Below are 20065 nucleotides of genomic sequence, written 5' to 3'. Positions count from 1 at the left end.
ATCCACAAGGACTCGAATATAGAAGTATGGAGTTCTTCTCAGATCATATTCAGTTTGCCTTAATAATTCCTCCCTTTTGATGATTTTCTCAATTTTGAGAGACTGACCAAAACTTTAGTCATTGATGTCACTATCACCATTGTAAATGTACTTACATGGTCTTGAAACCCACTGGGAAACAGTAGAACAGTGGGTTCTGTAAGGTGGGAACAAGGACTGAGGAGAAGGTACCTTCTTATGCTGAAACATCCTGTTTATAGGAGAAAAACAAAACCTGGTCTCTTCTAGGATCTATGTGTTTCCTTAAAGTCTTAGCTTGATTATGTCGTATTTAGCATGAGCAACTCCATTTTGTTTTGGTTTGGTCTGTTGGAGTCTAGTGCATGAGCTCAGTCCAAAACAATGGCCTCCCATAATTTTGTTTTAAAAAAAAATCCCCGTTTTTGGTCAGGTTCTCACTTAGGTGAGAGTATGACCAAAACTTAGGGCCTCAGTGCCACTCTCAGTTACCATCATTTTGGGTTTCTGGTCTCAGTGTGTAATTCATAGGTTACGGTGTCCTGATGGTCACACATTTCTTTTAGCTCTTGTTATTCCAGTTGAAGAGAGACCATTTGACATTCTAGAGATAGCTGCTTGTAAACATTTAAAATCTTTGAGAGAATACAGTGTACCAGGGAGATTACTATTAGGACTATTGGGAGAATAATACTAAGAGTCTGGAGCATGTTCTTTACCCAGGGTCCTCACAAGCCAAACCAACCATCTAAAATCAAATACATGAAAGAATGAGCTAGACGAAGAGTCTACTCACTTAACTAAGTGATTTTTTTCATTAATCCCCTACAACTGAATCACTATAAATACCCGATGTTTTCTCCATAGGCCATAAGTGTCAGCAGCTGTTTAGCCAATACTTTTCTGTTTGGCCAATTATACTATTTCACGTAACTTTCACAAGAGAATTTAAAGTTTGTTGTGTAACCATAGCCTTTACAGTAGAATCTGCTATAGAACCTATCATGAGGGATACATTTCTAATCAGTGCCTCTTTTACCTCAAAGTATAGAAAAAAAGACCTAACAAATGATGTCCTTCTAGAAGAGTGAAGGCCTCCTGGCAATGTTCTCTTTAGCCCATGATGTGGGTTAAGAGGAATGAATCAATGTTCTGTTTCTGACTGATTATGAACTCTTAAAATTTCTCAGCTGCATTGGGCCTTCATCTTTTATCCACCAAAGTATAACGTTATCCATGTATAAGGCTGGCTGCAAAATCCTTCACAAATAAACATATACCCCATAATACACACATAACGGAACTCCTTTTCACTTCTACTGTTCATAGAGGCATAAGCAAGAAAAAATATATTCAAAGGTAAGAGTCTCATGATAGCAGAGAAGTCTGAATCCATGATTTTGGGATAAGCTGCTCACATTAAGCACGCTGTCATCTGGGGAGAAACTGTCCTGGTTAGCTTTACCTTAAGGGTTGCAATGGGTGTGGAAGGACCCTTCTCAGTTGTGAGATTATGAAAGTTGTGGGACCTCTGAAACTGAAGTTCAAGGTCCCAAAGTTTTGCTGTAGTGTGGATGGCAAGGACAGTCTTTCTCTAATGTTCTCAGAAGATTCATTCTTTGGGTTCTAGATTGTAAAGGGGTGGATTGTCCTCAGTGAACCATAAACAGCTTTTTTTAACCATGTAAAAATATACTGTAGCATAACAATCTACTATTATAACATCAGTCTTCTTGCATGGGAAAGCTTTCATACAACCAGAAAATACGCATTGAAAGTGACAATTGAGTGAAATCTCTTACAAATATTTAAATGTCTCATCAAGTAGCCAAATGTACTTGAAGCTTTGATTGTTTTCCCAGGAATATGGGTTTGACAAACCAAACATTGTTTATAAGCATTTTAGTAGTTTATAAGTCACCACGCAAACATATTTAATTTGGATCATTTTATCTTTTCCATTACGAGTCGCGGAATGCAGAACTTTTAATAATAAAAGCCTGAAGGACTCTGGAAGGACAAAGTGACCATCTTGGTTCTCCATAAGTCCATGCTTAAAAATGGGTTTATGTCCTCTTGAATGCCAGTTGTTTCTCCAATTTAGGTGCATAGCACTGATAACTGATGAGTTATCATAGGTAATTTGACGTAGATCATGGAGTTTATTCAAATTGTATATCTAAACAATTTTAGTATTAGCTGATTTAGCATGCTGATTTCTGTTTTTTTTTCTTATACTTTAAGTACTGGAGTACATGTGCAGAACGTGCAGATTTGTTACATAGCTATACATGTGCCATGGTGGTTTGCTGCACCCATCAACCCATCAAAGACATAACCCATGCAAAGGACATTAACTCATCCTTTTTATGGCTGCATAGTATTCAATGATGTATGTGTGCCACATTTTCTTTATCCAATCTATCATTGATGTGCATTTGGGTTTGTTCCAAGGCTTTGCTATTGTGAACAGTGCTGCAATAAACATACACGTGCATGTGTCTTTATAGTAGAATGATTTATAATCCTTTGGGTTATACCCAGTGATGGGATTGCTGGGTCAAATGGTATTTCTGGTTCTAGATCCTTGAGGAATTGCCACACTGTCTTCCACAATGGTTGAACTAATTTACACTCCCACCAACAATGTAAAAGTGTTCCTATTTCTCCACAGCCTCGCAAGCATCTCTTGTTTCCTGACTTTTTAATGATCGCCATTCTAACTGGCATGAGATGGTATCTCATTGTGGTCTTGATTTGCATTTCTCTAATGACCAGTGATGATGAGCTTTTTTTCATATGTTTGTTTGCCACATAAATATCTTCTTTTGAGAAGTGTCTGTTCACATCCTTCACCCACTTTTTGATGGGGTTGTTTTTTTCTTGTAAATTTGTTTAAGTTCCTTGTAGATTCTGGATATTAGCCCTTTGTTGGATGGGTAGATTGCAAAAATGTTCTCCCATTCTGTAGGTTGCCTATTCACTGTGATGATAGTTTATTTTGCTGTGCAGAAGCTCTTCAGTTTAATTAGATCCCATTTGTCAATCTTGGCTTTTGTTGCCATTGCTTTTGGTGTTTTCATCATGAAGTCTTTGCCCTTGCCTATGTCCTGAATGGTATTGTCTAGGTATTCTTCTAGGGTTTTTATGGTTTTAGCTCTTATGTTTAAATATTTAATCCATTTGAGTTAATTTTTGCATAAGGTGGAAGGAAGGGTTGCACTTTCAGCCTTACGCATATGGCTAGCCTGTTTTCCTAACACCGTTTATTAAATAGGGAATCCTTTCCCCATTGTTTGTTTTTGTCAGGTTTGTCAAATATCAGATGATTGTAGATGTGTGGTGTTATTTCTGAGGTCTCTGTTCTGTTCCATTGATCTATATATCTGTTTTGGTATCAGTACCATGCTGTTTTTGTTACTGTAGCTTTGTAGTATAGTTTGAAGTCAGGTAGTGTGATGCCTCCAGGTTTGTTCTTTTTGCTTAGAATTATCTTGGCTATGTGGGCTCTTTTTTGGTTCCATATGAAATTTAAAGTATTTTTTTCCAATTCTGTGAAGAAAGTCACTGGTAGCTTGATGGGGATAGCATTGAATCTATAAATTACTTTGGGCAATATGGCCATTTTCACGATATTGATTCTTCCTATCCATTAGCATGGATTTCCATTTGTTTGTGTCCTCTCTTAATTCCTTGAGCAGTGGTTTGTAGTTCTTTTTGAAGAAGTCCTTCACATCCCTTGTAAGTTGTATTCCTAGGTTTTTTATTCTCTTTGTAGCAATCGTTAATGGGAGGTCACTCATGATTGGCTCACTGTTTGCCTGTTATTGGTGTATGGGAATGCTTGTGGTTTTTTGTGCATCAATTTTGTATCCTGAGAGTTTGCTGAAGTTGCTTATCAGTGTAAGGAGTTTTGAGGCTGAGACGATGGGGTTTTCTAAATATACAATCATGTCATCTGCAGAGACAATTTGACTTCCTCTTTTCCTAATTGAATACCCTTTATTTCTTTCTCTTGCCTATTGCCCTGGCCAGAATTTCCAATACTGTGTTGAAAAGGAGTGGTGAGAGAGGGCATCTTTGTCTTGTGCCAGTTTTCAGAGGGAATGCTTCCAGTTTTTGTCCATTCAGTATTTTATTTGCTGTGGGTTTGTCATAAATAGTTCTTATTATTTTGAGATACATTCCATCAATATCTAGTTTATTGAGAGTTTTTAGCACTAAGGGCTGTTGAATTTTGTCAAAGGCCTTTTCTGCATCTATTCAGGTTATCATGTAGTTTGCATCTTTAGTTCTGTTTATGTGATGGATTACATTTATTGATTTGCCTATGTTGAACCAGCCTTGAATACCAGGGATAAAGCTGACTTGATTGTGGTGCATAAGTTTTTTGATGTGCTGCTGGATTCTGTTCACCAGTATTTTATTGAGGATTTTCGCATCGATGTTTATCAGGGATATTGGCCTAAAATTTGCTTTTTTTGTTGTGTTTCTGCCAGGTTTTGGTATCAGAATGATGCTGGCCTCATAAAATCAGTTAGGGAGTATTCCCTCTTTTTCTACTGTTTGGAATAGTTTCAGAAGGAATAGTACCAGCTCCTCTTTATACCTCTGGTAGAATTCGGCTGTGACTCCGTCTGGTCCTGGACTTTTTTTGGTTGGTAGGCTATTAATTACTGCCTCAATTTCAGAACTTGTTATTGGTCTGTTCAGGGATTTGACTTCTTCCTGGTTTGGTCTTGGGAGGATGTATGTGTCCAGGAATTTATCCATTTCTTCTAGATTTTCTGGTTTATTTGCGTATAGGTGTTTATAGTATTCTCTGATGATAGTTTATATTTCTGTGGGATTGGTGGTGATATCCCCTTTATCATTTTCTATTGCGTCTATTTGATTCTTCTCTTTTCTTCTTTATTAGTCTTACTAGTGGTCTATCTATTTTGTTGATCTTTTCAAAAAACCAGCTCCTGGATTCATTGATTTTTTGAAGGGTTTTTCATATCTCTATCACCTTCAGTTCTGCTCTGATCTTAGTTACTTCTTGTCTTCTGCTAGCTTTTGAATTTCTTTGCTCTTGCTTCTCTAATTCTTTTAATTGTGATGTTAGGGTGTTGATTTTAGATCTTTCCAGCTTTGTGATGTGGGCATTTAGTGCTATAAATTTCCCTCTACACACTGCTATAAATGTGTCCCAGAGATTGTGGTATGTTATGTCTTTGTTCTCACTGGTTTCAAAGAACATCTTTATTTCTGCCTTCATTTTGTTATTTACCCAGTAGTCATTCAGGAGCAGGTTGTTCAGTTTCCATGTAGTTGTGTGGTTTTGAGTGAGTTTCTTAATCCTGAGTTCTAATTTGATTGCACTGTGGTCTGAGAGACAGTTTGTTATGATTTCCATTCTTTTGCATTTGCTGAGGAGTGTTTTACTTCCAATTATGTGGTCAATTTTAGAATAAGTGTGATGTAGTGCTGAGAAGAATGTATATTCTGTTGATTTGGAGTGGAGAGTTCTGTAGATGTCTATAGGTCCTGCTTGGTCCAAAGCTGAGTTCAAGTCCTGGATATCCTTGTTAATTGTCTGTCTCACTGATCTGTCTAATGTTCACAGTGGGGTGTTAAAGTCTCCCACTATTATTGTGTAGGAGTCTAAGTCTCTTTGTAGGTCTCTAAGAACTGACTTTATGAATCTGGGTGCTCCTATATTGGGTGTATATATATTTAGGATAGTTAGCTCTTCTTGTTACATTACTCCTTTTATCATTATGTAATGCCCTTCTTTGTCTCTTTTTATCTTCGTTGGTTTAAAGTCTGTTTTATCAGAGACTAGGATTGCAACCCCTGCTTTTTTTTTTTTTCTTTCCATTTGCTTGGTAAATCTTCCTTCATCCCTTTATTTTGTGTGTGTCTTTACATGTAAGATGGGTCTTCTGAATACAGCACACCAATGGGTCTTGATTCTTTATCCAATTTGCCAGTCTGTGTCTTTTAATTGGGGCATTTAGCCCATTTACATTTTTTTCTTTTTTTTTTTTTTTTTTTGAGACGGAGTTTCACTCTTGGTGCCCAGACTGGAGTGCAATGGCACAATCTTGGCTCACTGCAACCTTCACCTCCCAGGTTCAAGCAATTCTCCTGCCTCAGCCTCCCTAGTAGCTGGGATTACAAGCATGTGCCACCACACCCAGCTAATTTTGTATTTTCAGTAGAGATGGAGTTTCTCCATGTTGGTCAGGCTGGTTGCAAACTCCCGACCTCAGGTGATCTGCCCGCCTAGGCCTCCCAAAGTGCTGGGATTACAGACATGAGCCACCACACCTGGCCTAGCCCATTTACTTTTAAGGTTAATATTGTTATATATGAATTTGATACTGTCATTATGATGTTAGCTGGTTATTTTGCCCGTTAGTTGATGCAGTTTCTTCATACCATCAATGGTCTTTACAATTTGGTATGTTTTTGCAGTGGCTGGTACTGGTTTTCCTTTCCATGTTTAGTGCTTCCTTCAGGAGCTCTTGTAAGGCAGACCTGGTGGTGACAAAATCTCTCAGCATATGCTTGTGTGGAAAGGATTTTATTTCTCCTTCGCTTATGAAGCTTAGTTTGGCTGTATATGAAATACCAGGTTGAAAATTCTTTTCTTTAACAATGTTGAATATTGGCCGCCACTCTCTTCTGGTTTATAGTGTTTCTGCTGAGAAATCCACTGTTAGTCTGATGGGCTTCCCTTTGTGGGTAACCAGACCTTTTCCTCTGGCTGCCCTTAACATTTTTTCCTTCATTTCAACCTTGGTGAATCTGATGATTTGTGTCTTGGGGTTCCTGTTCTCGAGGAATGTCTTTGCGGTGTTCTCTGTATTTCCTGAATTTGAATGTTGGCCTGTCTTACTAGGTTGGGGAAGTTCTCCTGGATAATATCCTGAAAGGTGTTTTCCAACTGGGTTCCATTTTCCTTGTCACTTTCAGATACACCATTCAAATGTAGATTTGGTCTTTTCACATAGTCCCATATTTCTTGGAGGTTTTGTTTGTTTCTTTTCATTCTTTTTTCTCTGATCTTGTCTTCTTGCTTTATTTCATTGAGTTGATCTTTAATCTCTGATATTCTTTCTTCTGCTTGATTGACTTGGCTATTGATACTTGTGTATGCTTCACAAAGTTCTTGTGCTGTGTTTTTCAGCTCCATCAGGTTATTTATGTTCTTCTCTACACTGGTTATTCTAGCTAGCAATTTGTCTTTTCTTCAAGGTTCTTAGCTTTCTTGCATTGGGTTAGAACATGCTGTTTTAGCTCAGAAGAGTTTATTACCCACTTTCTGAAGCCTACTTCTGTCAATTCATCAAACTCATTCTCCATCCAGTTTTGTTCCCTTGCTGGCGAGGAGTTGTGATCCTTTGGGGGGGAAGAGGCATTCTGGTTTTTGGAAATTTCAGCTTTTTTGTGCTAGTTTCTCCCAATCAAGCCAGTGGATATTAGCTTGCTGGGCTCCATGGGGGTGGGACCCACTGAGTCAGGCACCAGAAGGAATCTCCTGATCTGCTGATTGTGAAGACTGTGGAAAAAGTGCAGTATCTGGGCTAGAGTGTACCATTCCTCCCAGTACAGTCTCTCATAGCTTCCTTTGACTAGGAAAGGGAAATCCCCCGACCCCTTGTGCTTCCCAGGTGAGGTGACACCCCACCTTTCTTAGGCTCACCCTCCATAGACTGCATCCACTATCCAACCAATCCCCATGAGATTAACTTAGTATCTCAGTTGGAAATGCAGAAATCACTGCCTTCTTCATCGATCTCTCTGAGAGCTGCAGACAGGACCTGTTCCTATTCAGCCATCTTGCTAGCTCTCTAGCATGCTGATTTTTCATGCTGGTTTAGCATGAAAATCTGGCAGAGTATTTTCATGGTATTTAATTAATTTTTGTTCTACTTCAGTTAGCAGTTTTATAAACCAGTTAGTCTTTTTATTAAAGTTTTAGGGATTCTTACCCAGTCTAAATGATATGAATTTAAAGTTATTAGAAACCTGTATTCAAGAGTGCTTTTTAGGGTCCTTTTTATCCTTTCATGAACTTTCTAAAAGATACCATATTCTAGGATTTTGCGTGTTTGTGAAGCTTTCAGAAATTGCATTAGCATTAAGTAATTAACTTAATGTAATGACTTCAAATAGTGATAGTTAAAAACACAGTTCACAAGGAAATATGGTTATCTCTGTGGTCTATGATAACTTAACATAATAACCTTAACTATGATTGAAAGGATATATTGAGACAATAGAATTTTAGAAATCCTATACAATTTTGGAACATATATTAATGTTATTCATTAAAATATAACCTGAAGAAGATTAAACATTGTTTTTATTTTGACAATCCCATGTAACTAAACATATCAGATAATTCTGTTTACCTATCCTTTGGATGCTTCAAGGGCCCTCTGTAGCATCCAAAAGTATGGGGTTAGAAAGATAATTTTGAAGCTGAAATTTCATTTTGGGAAGCCTATAAAATACATTAAAGGTTTAAAACACTTGATATTATGCTTAACCAGTTTTGACCATGAGGTGAGATTCTTGTAAACATTTTATAACCCTTTACATATTTTTGTCAAAAAGCAGATCAGTGCTCTAAGAAAAACCTGTTGTGCTTTTATTTCCATTTTAATTTACAGAAAAACTTAACAATACTCATTTATCTTTAGCCAATGTCTGCACAGAATTTCTTTTTATAAGATTAACTTTTCACAAACCTTCCACAATGTATTCAAACCTTTAGCTTTATTTTAATTTAAAACAATCTTTTCACCCTCTAACCTAGACAAAAATTTACATTCCTGTGCCTTATAACCTTCTAGCAAAAATGCATTTTAGTTTCCTTATACACCTTGCATGTAAATCTATTTTCAGTAGTCATGACTACATGTTGTAATGGTAACTGTTAGCAACTTTTAATTTGGTTGCATAAATTTCCTTTCATGTATCCTTTCATGATTTATACAGACCATCTGTGACATGCTTAGACTTTCTGAATTGTCCTAATCATCTCTCTTTTTAAGCAACCAGTTTACTTTAGGACAAGAATTTACTATACAATATCCTTTCTTATATAAAATCTATTTTCTTTATAACCTATTTTGCATAGCTAGGGGAGCATGGCTAATTCCACATATCCCCAGGCCTTATTGAGAATCTAATGTCTCCAAGGTAGGTAAATTGAACAGTTTTCAAAAGTTAAAGCAGTTTATGACCTTAAAGCATTAATCAACCTAATATCTGACCTGTCTAATTTAGACAAAATGCCTTTATTTTACCAATAATCTTTAAAGCTGTTTTTATTTCCCAAATATTACTAAAGTTACATGAACTAAGACATTACAATTTTTATTTTTTCTTCCAAAATGTTTTATCTAAGCCCTTATTTTTCTTTAAGCCAATTACTTAGAGCTCTTTTATATAAACATCATACACACAACATGTATATAACTACACAGAGAACAAGATCCAGTAGTTGTAGGATTTTTCATTTGCCAGTTTCTTCATTGGATTACTGAACTTGGAGTGGAGCCCATCAAGAAATGGCTAGGAAAACATGCAGTTTCTGGGGTCTAATAAGCAGGCACAGCTGGAAGTCAAAACGGATTTTGAGAGAGATCTATTTGCTTTTAATTCTTGGGGTTCCATGAGGAAAACAGAGGGTTTTTTTTTTTCCAAAACAGGGTCAGTTGCACCTTCATTATTTTTCCCAAGGAGTCCTAGGCTATCAGAAGCTATCTTAGGGCCTCTCATGTGTGCCTTAAGAGTGACGAGACAAAACGGAGAAAAATAATTCAGTCAACTGAGAAGAAAAAACCTTTTTCAGCAATACAAGATCCACAAAAAGAAAAGATACAAAGGCAGCCAGGTGCCATGGCTCACACCTGTAATCCCAGCACTTTGGGAGGCCAACGCGGGCGGATCACAAGGTCAGCAGATCAAGACCATCCTGGCTAACACGGTGAAACCCCATCTCTACTAAAAATACAAAAAATTAGCTGGGCATGGTGGTGGGCACCTGTAGTCCCAGCTACTTGGGAGGCTGAGGCAGGAGAATGGCATGAACCCAGGAGGTGGAGCTTGCAGTGAGCCGAGATTGTGCCTCTGCACTCCAACCTGGGCAACAGAGCGAGATTCTGTCTCAAAAAAAGAAAAGAAAAGAAAAGAAAAGAAAAGAAAAGACATAAAGGCCTTTTAAATATACCTATAACTTGACTATCCACTTTTAATTAAGCTGACTCTTAAATATAGTGCGCTTTAAAAAATCCTTTTAAAGTTCTTGTTACCCAACTTTAGCCATGCCAAGTGGCCAATATTTCTGGCTTTTGAACTTTACCTCCCAGGTGCTCAGAGAAAGGAAAATTCAAGACAATTCATGGAAGGGAAGAGAATCAACAAATGGTAAAGTTCATGCAGGTATCAAATCAGAAAGGACTCATTCCTTAACCCAGGAATCGAACCCAGGCCACCACTGTGAAAGTAAAAAACTTTTGCTACTGAGCTACAGTACTGGGCAGTCTCCATTGTGCTTCCCAGAAGGACTCCAGAGTAGTTAATTTTGAACTTGCAAAGACTTTTAACTACTCAACATAATTTTTAGAGCTAACTGTGACATGAACCCTGAAATTCCTGTTCCCTTGAAGGCAGAGACCAAGAGAAAGTACCACCATGTGGCTACAAAGTCAAGCTCCCAAGGATGTAAAACAAGATGGAGACCTCATCCAGTTTTTTGTTTTTTTTTTTAAATGTACTTCAGTGTGTTGTTGTTTGTTTGGAATGATCCATTGTAAGTTATCTTTAGTAAGATTTTGTGATTTCTGTAAGACTATGCTGCCTCCCAAACCTAATGTATAAACTGGAAAGAACTCTGCTTTTCAGAAATTAAGGATCTCATTTTTACCTAAAATATTGGCTTTGCTTTCAGGTTCCCTTGATAAACTTAGCCAATGACTTTTCCTACCTAAATGTGCAAGAAAAATGAAACAAAGGTGTAGAAAACAAAAATCCCTGTGAATTTCCAAATGCCAAATTTTACAACCCCTGCAATAGTACCATTTACTGCCAGTTTCTTTCTGACCTAGTCAAATCTAAGAGGCCTCTAACTGGATCCAATCCAGTTAATTACTGATCAAATCCCATCCTGGACCCAGTTCAGTTTCTTTGTGACTTCTGAACCCAGTTTGGAACAGAAATTTGCTCAAAGAAACTTGGAGAGTTCAAAACACAAATCTGTGGAGCTCTGAAATTCAAGAGAGAAGTTACCATGATCCCCAGCTACTCTGAGAGATCAAAGGACACAAGTAGGCCCAACAGGTTCCTTGCTTGTTCCCTCAGTGCTCCTGGGAGTCATTAGAAGGTCTAATTCATATCCCACTTCTGACACCATCTAGTAAAAGAAAAACTTCACCAGTTTAAAGGAATTTAATTGAGCAATGAACAATTTGCAAATTGGGCAGCCCCAGAATCACAGCAGATTCAGACAGACTCTAGCGATGCCTTGTGGTCAGAACAAATTTATAGACAAAAAAAAAAAAAAGAGAGAGAGAAGTGACATACAGAAATTGGCAGTGATGTACAGAAACAGCTGGTTGGTTACAGGTTGGCATTTGTCTTATTTGAACACAGTTTGAACACTTAGCAGTCTATAAGTGGTTGAAGTATGGTCCACTGGGATTGGCCAAGACTCAGTTATTGTTACAGGCACATACTCCTAAGTCAGGTTTTTGCTCTTGTCTGCCTGTTAAGCTAGGTTATAGTTCATCCACAGGGATGCAAATACAGAGGTATGAAGTCCTTCTCAGGCCATATTTAGTTTGCTTTGACACTTGAATTCCACCCAAACAAATCAGCTTGAATCAGTGTGAAGAGAATTGTGACAACTTTTAAATTTGTCAATTCCTTACCAATTGTGTTGGTGTTTTAGCATTCAGCCCGAAAGTTCCTTACTCTTGGCCCCCTTCAGTTTTTTCCCTCCTGTGATGGTATTAATAAAGATCTATGCTTAGTTATTTAAAATGAGACTTTGAGAAAAGCAAGACACTTAGATTTCTAAATTTTACTGATGCATTGAGTATTTCCTTTTTTTTTTTTTTTTTTGAGATGGATTCTCGCTTTGTCACCCAGGCTGGAGTGCAGTGGCCGGATCTCAGCTCACTGTGAGCTCCGCCTCCCGGGTTTACGCCATTCTCCTGCCTCAGCCTCCCGAGTAGCTGGGACTACAGGCACCTGCCACCTCGCCTGGCTAGTTTGTTGTGTTTTTTTAGTAGAGACGGGGTTTCACCGCATTAGTCAGGATGGTTTCGATCTCCTGACCTCATGATCCGCCCGTCTCAGCCTCCCAAAGTGCTGGGATTACAGACTTGAGCCACCGCACCTGGCCGCATTGAGTATTTCTAAGCTGCTGATTGACTAGAGTTGTTTGGTGTGGCAGTTCCCCAGTATGTCCAGTTGCTCACAAATTTTGACTTGAATGTTCTTTGCCAAATTGGCACTGAGTTTCTCCTTCTTGCCATCATTTGCTTCATGAAATAATCTTTCTTTCATTTACATTTGTAATCAAATGCAGTAGAAATATTTTGAATGAGCTATTCTAAATAAAGTCTACTAATGATTTCTTATCTAGATAGGTTTTTCACTCAGAACTTAATATTTCAAAATTTAAATTACACATTAATAAACATATCCCTAATACCCTTGTGAGGAGGGCAAACTAATATGGAATTTTATTTGAGGCTGTTTTAAAATATACTTGATTATAAAGTCCCTTGAAATATTTTAATGTTCAAATTAATACCCCCCAAAAAATCAATATTTGTGTTATTATTTAAACATGTCCTAGTGTAAAAGTTTAAGTAACACTAAGTTCATAACTAAGAATAACTTGAAAACTAATTTTCAATTCGTGACAACAAAGGAGGAAAGAGGGCAATTCTTTGCTCATTTAATTATTTAAATAAGTACTCTTTTTAAAAAGATGAAACATGAGATAATTTCAATATATTTATTTTACATTTGAACAGATACTTTTATTTAATACAACTATTATCTATAAAAGCCTTAGTTCAGAAACAGAAGTGAGCAAGAGAAAGCAAAACATTTTATTTATTCATTTATTATTATTACTATTTTTTTTTGAGACAGAGTCTCACTCTATTATCCATGCTGGAGTGCAGTGGTGCGATCTCGGCTCACTGCAACTTCCACCTCCTGGGTTCAAGTGATTCTCATGCCTCAGCCTCCCAAGTAGCTGGGAATACAGGCACACACCACCATGCCCAACTAATTTTTGTGTTTTTTGGTAGAGATGGGATTTCATCATGTTGGCCAGGTTGCTCTCGAACACCTGGCCTCAAGTGATCTGCCCGCCTTGGCCTCCCAAAATGTTGGGATTACAGGTGTGAGCCAACGTGCCCAGCCCAAAACATTTTAAACATAATAAAATCAAAAGTAGGTAAATATATATATAATATATATTTATTATATCATATATTATATATATTATGTATTATATAATATATATTATTATATATTATATATTCCTTATATATTATAATATATTATATATTATATAGTCCTGGGTTAAGGAATGAGTCCTTTCTGGTTTGATACCTGCATGAACTTTACCATTTGTTGATTCTCTTCCCTTCCATGAATTGTCTTGAATCTTCCTTTACCTCTGGGAGGTAAAGTTCAAAAGCCAGAAATATTGGCCACTTGGCATGGCAGGAGTTGGGTAACAAGAGCTTTAAAAGGATTTTGTAATATATATTATATAATATATATATTCTCACTGTATCAGTGTGCTGTATAAAAAATTACTCCAATAGCATGAATTTGCTAATTTGGTCTAATTTTAAATACAGAAGAAAGTGTGAATTAGTAAACAAAACAAAAAAGAACGGAGTCATAAGACATTGTATAAAGATGGGTAAAGAAATAATTTTTACCCTGAAGTCCAAGGTCAAATTGGGCTAGCAAAGTTCACTTAGCCATTTTGGTTGTTATTTAGTACGGATTCTTAAAGAACCTATGTAAACAAATAAGTTTGATCTGTTGCTAACAGATCCATTGTTAATATGTAAAAAGTTGTCTGAGACCAGTTTAGTCTCTTCTAAGTTCTTGGTACAACATTTTTGCCCAAACCAATTTGTGCTGTCAATGCAGAGAGTGTTTTTAAACACAGTGGCAGTGCTAATAGACAGCTTGGGGGAAGAAGTGGGATGTTTATGGCTTCTCCCTTTTCCTTCCAAAGCCCCACCCCACTGATCCTTAATAAGCACACAGTCTAGGTAGAAACCAGTTCTCACTATGCCACACAACTGCAAGACATGTTCCCCAGCCTCCTTCTCCATCCACATCAAGAAAGTTTGGAGCTATCACCATCATTACTACCCTATTTGAAATAATTACAAAATCTAGAATTAGAAGAGCTTAAATTTTAGGGCTTTGTTATGTAACATTCTCTTTTTAAATATTCGGTAGTTATGGTCACCTTGGAAAGTTCTACAAAATATCCCTTAAGTTTTTCAGACTTTCCCACATGGGTATCTTCTGGTTATAGTAGTTTGCTCTATTTAATATGTGTACAGTTTCACTGCTAGGATGGTTCTCCCACTTATCTTGAATCTAGTGTGAGTGTTTTGAAATGTTTTTGCTCATTAAAAGAAGCAGAGCAATAGAGATGAGAGGAAAATCTGAAAAGATAACGGCACAATTTCCCACTTAATTTTCATTAAGTAAGAGATGAAAACTTTAGCTTCTGCATCAGGAAGTTTGATTTTTTTAATTAATTTTTTCTTTGAGTAAGGGTCTCACTCTGTTGCCCAGAGTGAGTGTAGTGGCATGGTCAAAGCTCACTGCAGCCTTGACCTCCCAGGCTCAAGTGATCTTTCCACCTCAGCCTCCCAAGTAGCTGGGACCACAGGCACGCACCACCACACCCAGCTAATTTTTTAATATTCTGTAGAGACAGGGTCTGGCTATGTTGCCCAGGCTGGTCTCAAACTCCTGGACTCAAGCAATCCTCCCACCTCAGCCTCCCAAAGTGCTGGGATTATAGGCATGAGCCACTGTGTCCGACCTAGGAAATTTGATTTTTAATATACATTTTATTGTAGTTGACTTCCTAATCTCCTATATGATTGCCTGCTTCTTCTAATGTGTCATTTTTGTTTTTCAGGATTAAAAGAAGGATATTATTGTTAATACCAAAATGGCTTTATGAAGATATTCCTAATATGAAAAACAGCAATGTTGTGAAAATGCTACAGGTAACCTAACATCATCCAACAAAAACTGAGTGGCAATTGAGACCAAGAGTGCAGTCTAATAATTAGGATAGAATTTCCATTCAAATAAATAAATGTGCACACATATTAACATAATTATATAGACATATGTAAAAACAAAACTGTACCTGTTTCAAACCATACATAAAAGAGATGAGACAATAGAGTTGGGGGAAAGAAAGCGGAAGAAATAAAGAAACAAAACTGTTCAAAAGAGAAACGTGAAGTGGAAGATTGTGGGCCTCATGCACGAGTCACCTGGTGACCAAGCAATTGGTAGATGTCTTCAGGAACAAAGGGAGTAGGGAAGAAAAGCTCAATGAAATGAGCCTCAAAGACTCAAAGGGCTTCTGTTTCACATGAGATGGAGAGCCAGGTGGAGCCCAAGAAGGACATCATTTTACTCTTTAAACCCGGTGGAATTTGAGAAAAGCAATATGAGAGAACTGTGAACAATAGTGTCACGTGGGTGGGCTAGGTTTCCATTCTGGCGAAGAGAAGGCCACACACCAGGAAGCCCCTGAGGGTACAGGGACTTCACTGATTATAAAGGAGGGAAGGAGCAAGCTAAAGCTATGTGTGTTACTGATAACCCCTGGCCCTCGGGCTTGGCTGTCAAGGGGCTCAAAACCCAATCCAAGGGACAGACACATCATCCAAGGCTCACAATGCAGTGATGTAAGTGCAATGATAGAAATGAGCCCAAACATGTGATGGGAGTGGAGAGAAGTCACTGAAAGGTGAGGAGTTGCTCAGGAGAAACAGAGGAAATTCAAAGTCAGGGGGACACCTGGGGGTTAGAACAGCATGTTGGGTAAGAAGATGAGGTATTTGTAAAACAAATAGAAGTGACTCTGTTTCAAGCCCTGGTGAGCCTATTAGCTAACTCTTTCCCCAACCTCATGTCATCTGAACAAAGGGTTTCTAGGCTAAAAATAAAATACTTTTTAAAAGTTCAAAGACAACTGGTCAACAGAATAGAGTCTGAGTTCTGTAACACAAGACTTCTGTGATCTGATCCACTCACCATCCAGCTTTTACTACAGCCACTCCTCACGTCAAGCTTTTTGTTGAAGCAACACCCATTGTGCTGTTCTTGCCAAGACCTGGCAAGCTCCCTAAGGAGGTTGGGCCCAAAGAACATTGGAATGACATTTCATGTCTCTTTATTCAAGAACTCCCTCTTTGCTACATTCCCTTTCTATTCTGGGCTCCTGGAATTAGAGGCAAACCTTAGGGTTTCCCTCAGATAAGGTTTTGTTTTCTGCCCAAGAGACTAAGGAATGGTGTCTTGGTCTGCTTGGGTGGTTTAAACAACAAATATTTATTTGTCATAGTGCTAGAGGCTGGGAAGTCCATGATGAGGGAGCCAGTCAATTCACTTGCTAGTGACGGCTCTCTTGTGGACAGCTGACTTCTCACATGGCAGAGGAAGAAATCATTTCTCTCCTGTCTCTTCTTCACTAATCCCATTCATGAAGGCTCCACCCTAGTGACCTAATTACCACCCAAAGGCTCCACTTTCAAATATCATCACGTTGGTTTCAACATGGGGGGGCTGGGGAGAGAGTACAAAAACATTCAGCCCATAACAGGGAGCTATAATATTATAATTGTGTTGGGTAACAGTTGGCCCAGGAAGGCCAGCCATCTGTTGGAAGGCCTCAAGTCCATTTATTGCCCAGAAAAGTCATTAGGTTAAAAAACCTTCACCCACCCTCCTGATCATCACAAACATGTCTGAATTGTGAGTAGCTTTATTGATTTATTTATTTAATTATTTGTTGTTTTTTGTTTTGAGACAGAGTCTTGCTCTGTCACCCAGGCTAGAGTGCAGTGGCATGATCTCAGCTCGCTGTAACCTCTGCCTCCTGGGCTCAAGCAATTCTCCTGCCTCAGCTTCCCGAGTAGCTGGAATTATAGGCTTGCGCTACCATGCCTGGCTAATTTTTGTATTTTTAGTAGAGATAGGGTTTCACCATGTTGGCCAGGCTGGTCTCAAACTCCTGGTCTCAAGTGATCTGCCTGCCTTGACCTCAAAGTCCTGGGATTACAGGCCTGAGCCACTGCTCCCAGCCACTATACACCTTGAGAACCTCAGTACCAAGCGTTTGTCACATGCTCATTCTCAGTATGTGAGCAAAATAGGATTCTCCCCAACCTTTTTTATTTAAGCAACAAAATATTTTCTTGTAACAAGAAATATTAATATTAATATTCTTGCCTCAGAAGACCATTTTTTAAAAGGCCCTAAAATTAAGTAATAAGTTAATATGTAAGACTCAACTTTTCTCTTTAAAACTTTTAAACTGAGAAATGTGCTTAAGAAATGGATTATTTTTACTATTGCTTTTCTCCAGTCTTCTCATGTAGAATTTAATAAAGATTTGGAAGCAAGCAGGATAACAAAAGACAAAAGGAGGAAATCGTATGGGAAGATAAACAATGTGAGAAAAGGGAGGGAGAAAGCAAAGTTGAAAGAAAGCAAAATTCCAGTCCTCATTCAATTATCCGGTTGGTTCCTTTAAATGTCTTTTGTAAAACAAAACAATGTCTTTTTTTCCTAGGAAAATAATGAACTTATGAATAATAATTCCAGTGAGCAGGTCCTATATGTTGATCCCACGATTACAGAGATAAAAGAAATCTTTATCCCAGAACACAAGCCTACAGACTACAAGAAGGAGAATACAGGACCCCTGGAGACAAGAGACTACCTGCAAAACTCGCTATTTGACAATACTACGGTTGTGTATATTCCTGATCTCAACACTGGATATAAACCCCAAATTTCAAATTTTCTGCCTGGGAGAAGCCGTCTCAGCAATAATGATGAAATCACTTCCTTAACACTTAAACCACCAGTTGACTCCTTAGACTCAGGAAATAATCCCAGGTCACAAAAGCATCCTAATTTTGCTTTTTCTGTTTCAAGCGTGAATTCACCAAGCAGCACACTATTTCTTGGAGAATTAAGCCTCATATTAAATCAAGGAGAATGCAGTTCTCCTGACATACAAAACTCAGTAGAGGAGGAAACCACCATGCTTTTGGAAAACGATTCACCCAGTGAAACTATTCCAGAACAGACCCTGCTTCCTGATGAATTTGTCTCCTGTTTGGGGATCAGGAACGAGGAGTTGCCATCTATTAATTCTTATTTTCCACAAAGTATTTTGGAAAGCCACTTCAAAAGGATTTCACTCTTGGAAAAGTAGAGCTGTGTGATCAAAATCAACATGAGAAAGCTGCCTTGCAATCTGAACTTGGGTTTACCCTGCAATAGAAATTGAATTCTGCCTCTTTTTGAAAAAATGTATCCACATACATATCTTCATGTGGACACGTTTTCATTCCCTTGGATAAATACTTAGGTAGGGGATTCCTGGGCCGTATGATAAGCATATGTTTCAGTTCTACCAATCTTGTTTCCAGAGTAGTGACATTCTGTGCTCCTACCATTACCACGTGAGTATTCCAGGAGCTCCATGCCCTTTTAATTTTAGCCATTCTTCTGCCTCATTTCTTAAAATTAGAGAGATTCCGAAGGTGGAACATGCTTCATGGTCACACATACAGGCACAAAAACAGCATTATTTGGATATTTTTTATGAAGTGTCAACTATTTCCTCTTTCTTTTCCCTCATTGAAAGATGCAAAACAGCTCTCTATTGTATACAGAAAGGGTAAATAATGCAAAATACCTGGTAGTAAAATAAATACTGAAAATTTTCCTTTAAAATAGAGTCATTAGGCTGGGCATGGTGGCTCATGCCTGTAATCCCAGCACCTTGGGAAGCCGAGGCAGGTGGATCACCTGAGGTCAGGAGTTCGAGTCCAACCTGGCCAACATGCTGAAACCCTGTCTCTACTAAAATTACAAAAATTAGCCGGGCATGGTGGCAGGTGCTTGTAATCCCAGCTACTCGGGAGGCTGAGGCGGGAGACTCGCTTGAACCAGGAAGGCGGAGGTTGCACTGAGCTGAGATTATGCCACTGCACTCCAGCCTGGGCGACAAGAGCGAAAAAAAAAACAAAAAACAACAACAACAGAAAAACAAAAAACAAAAAACAAAAAAAACCAAGAATAACTAATGTTTGCTTGCAAAGGGAGAGGCAAGTTTAATTTTCGTTTTATCACTTAAAGTTCTCTTGAGTAGATAAAAATGTAGCCCCAAATAACAAAATAAGTGAAGAATAGAAACAGAAGAGAAGTTAATTAGTCGTTTGTTGTATTATTTTTCTCCCCTACTCTCCATTCAGGTATCAGGGATTTGATCTTAGTGTGATTTGGGAGTAACAGAGCTGTGAAACAATGATGTGTGGAATCATGGGTTGCTGTCTTCATTTAAATCAAGAGTGATGGTCTTGTTCTCCTGTGGCATAGTTGGGATATTATTTACACTATAGTAGAATCTATGAGAGGTAACAGATGCAGGATCAGCAAGATGTAACTTTTTGGTTACAAACCAGATATATGCTAGAAAATTATTGTTAAAACAGGTATTTGTTCAGTACCTGTTTTGACAGCAAATACTTGCTGAACCTTCCATTGCCCCATATCCCATGTCTCCTGCAGATATCACTAGTCAATCAGAACACGCCTTTCTGCTGAGCTGTACAAGTGGCCTCAGAAGCCTCCCAAGCAGTGCTCCTTATGGCCACAATCCATAAGGACTGGGGTGGGAGATTAAATCCGTCTACCAATGAGGTCAGTATGGAAAAGTAGTTGA

At 38.2% G+C, this 20065-nt stretch overlaps 1 protein-coding gene across 1 annotated transcript in view; it reads left to right on the top strand.

Annotated features, from left to right (window-relative positions):
• Nucleotides 1-19298, top strand: part of LOC105498470 (interleukin 23 receptor) — an 86568-nt gene extending 67270 nt beyond the window's left edge. Inside the window, exons 10-11 of the mRNA XM_071071894.1 lie at nt 15224-15314; nt 17900-19298. Coding sequence (XP_070927995.1) covers nt 15224-15314; nt 17900-18550 — 742 coding nt within the window. The 3' untranslated portion in view covers nt 18551-19298. The remainder of the gene's footprint in view (nt 1-15223; nt 15315-17899) is intronic.
• The last annotated feature ends 767 nt before the right edge of the window (nt 19299-20065 follow it).

This window comes from Macaca nemestrina, chromosome 1, assembly GCF_043159975.1.
Source record: "Macaca nemestrina isolate mMacNem1 chromosome 1, mMacNem.hap1, whole genome shotgun sequence".
In the NCBI taxonomy this organism is placed as follows: Eukaryota; Metazoa; Chordata; class Mammalia; order Primates; family Cercopithecidae; genus Macaca; species Macaca nemestrina.
Note: the sequence above shows the minus strand (reverse complement) of the source record. Positions and strands in the feature narration are given on the sequence as shown.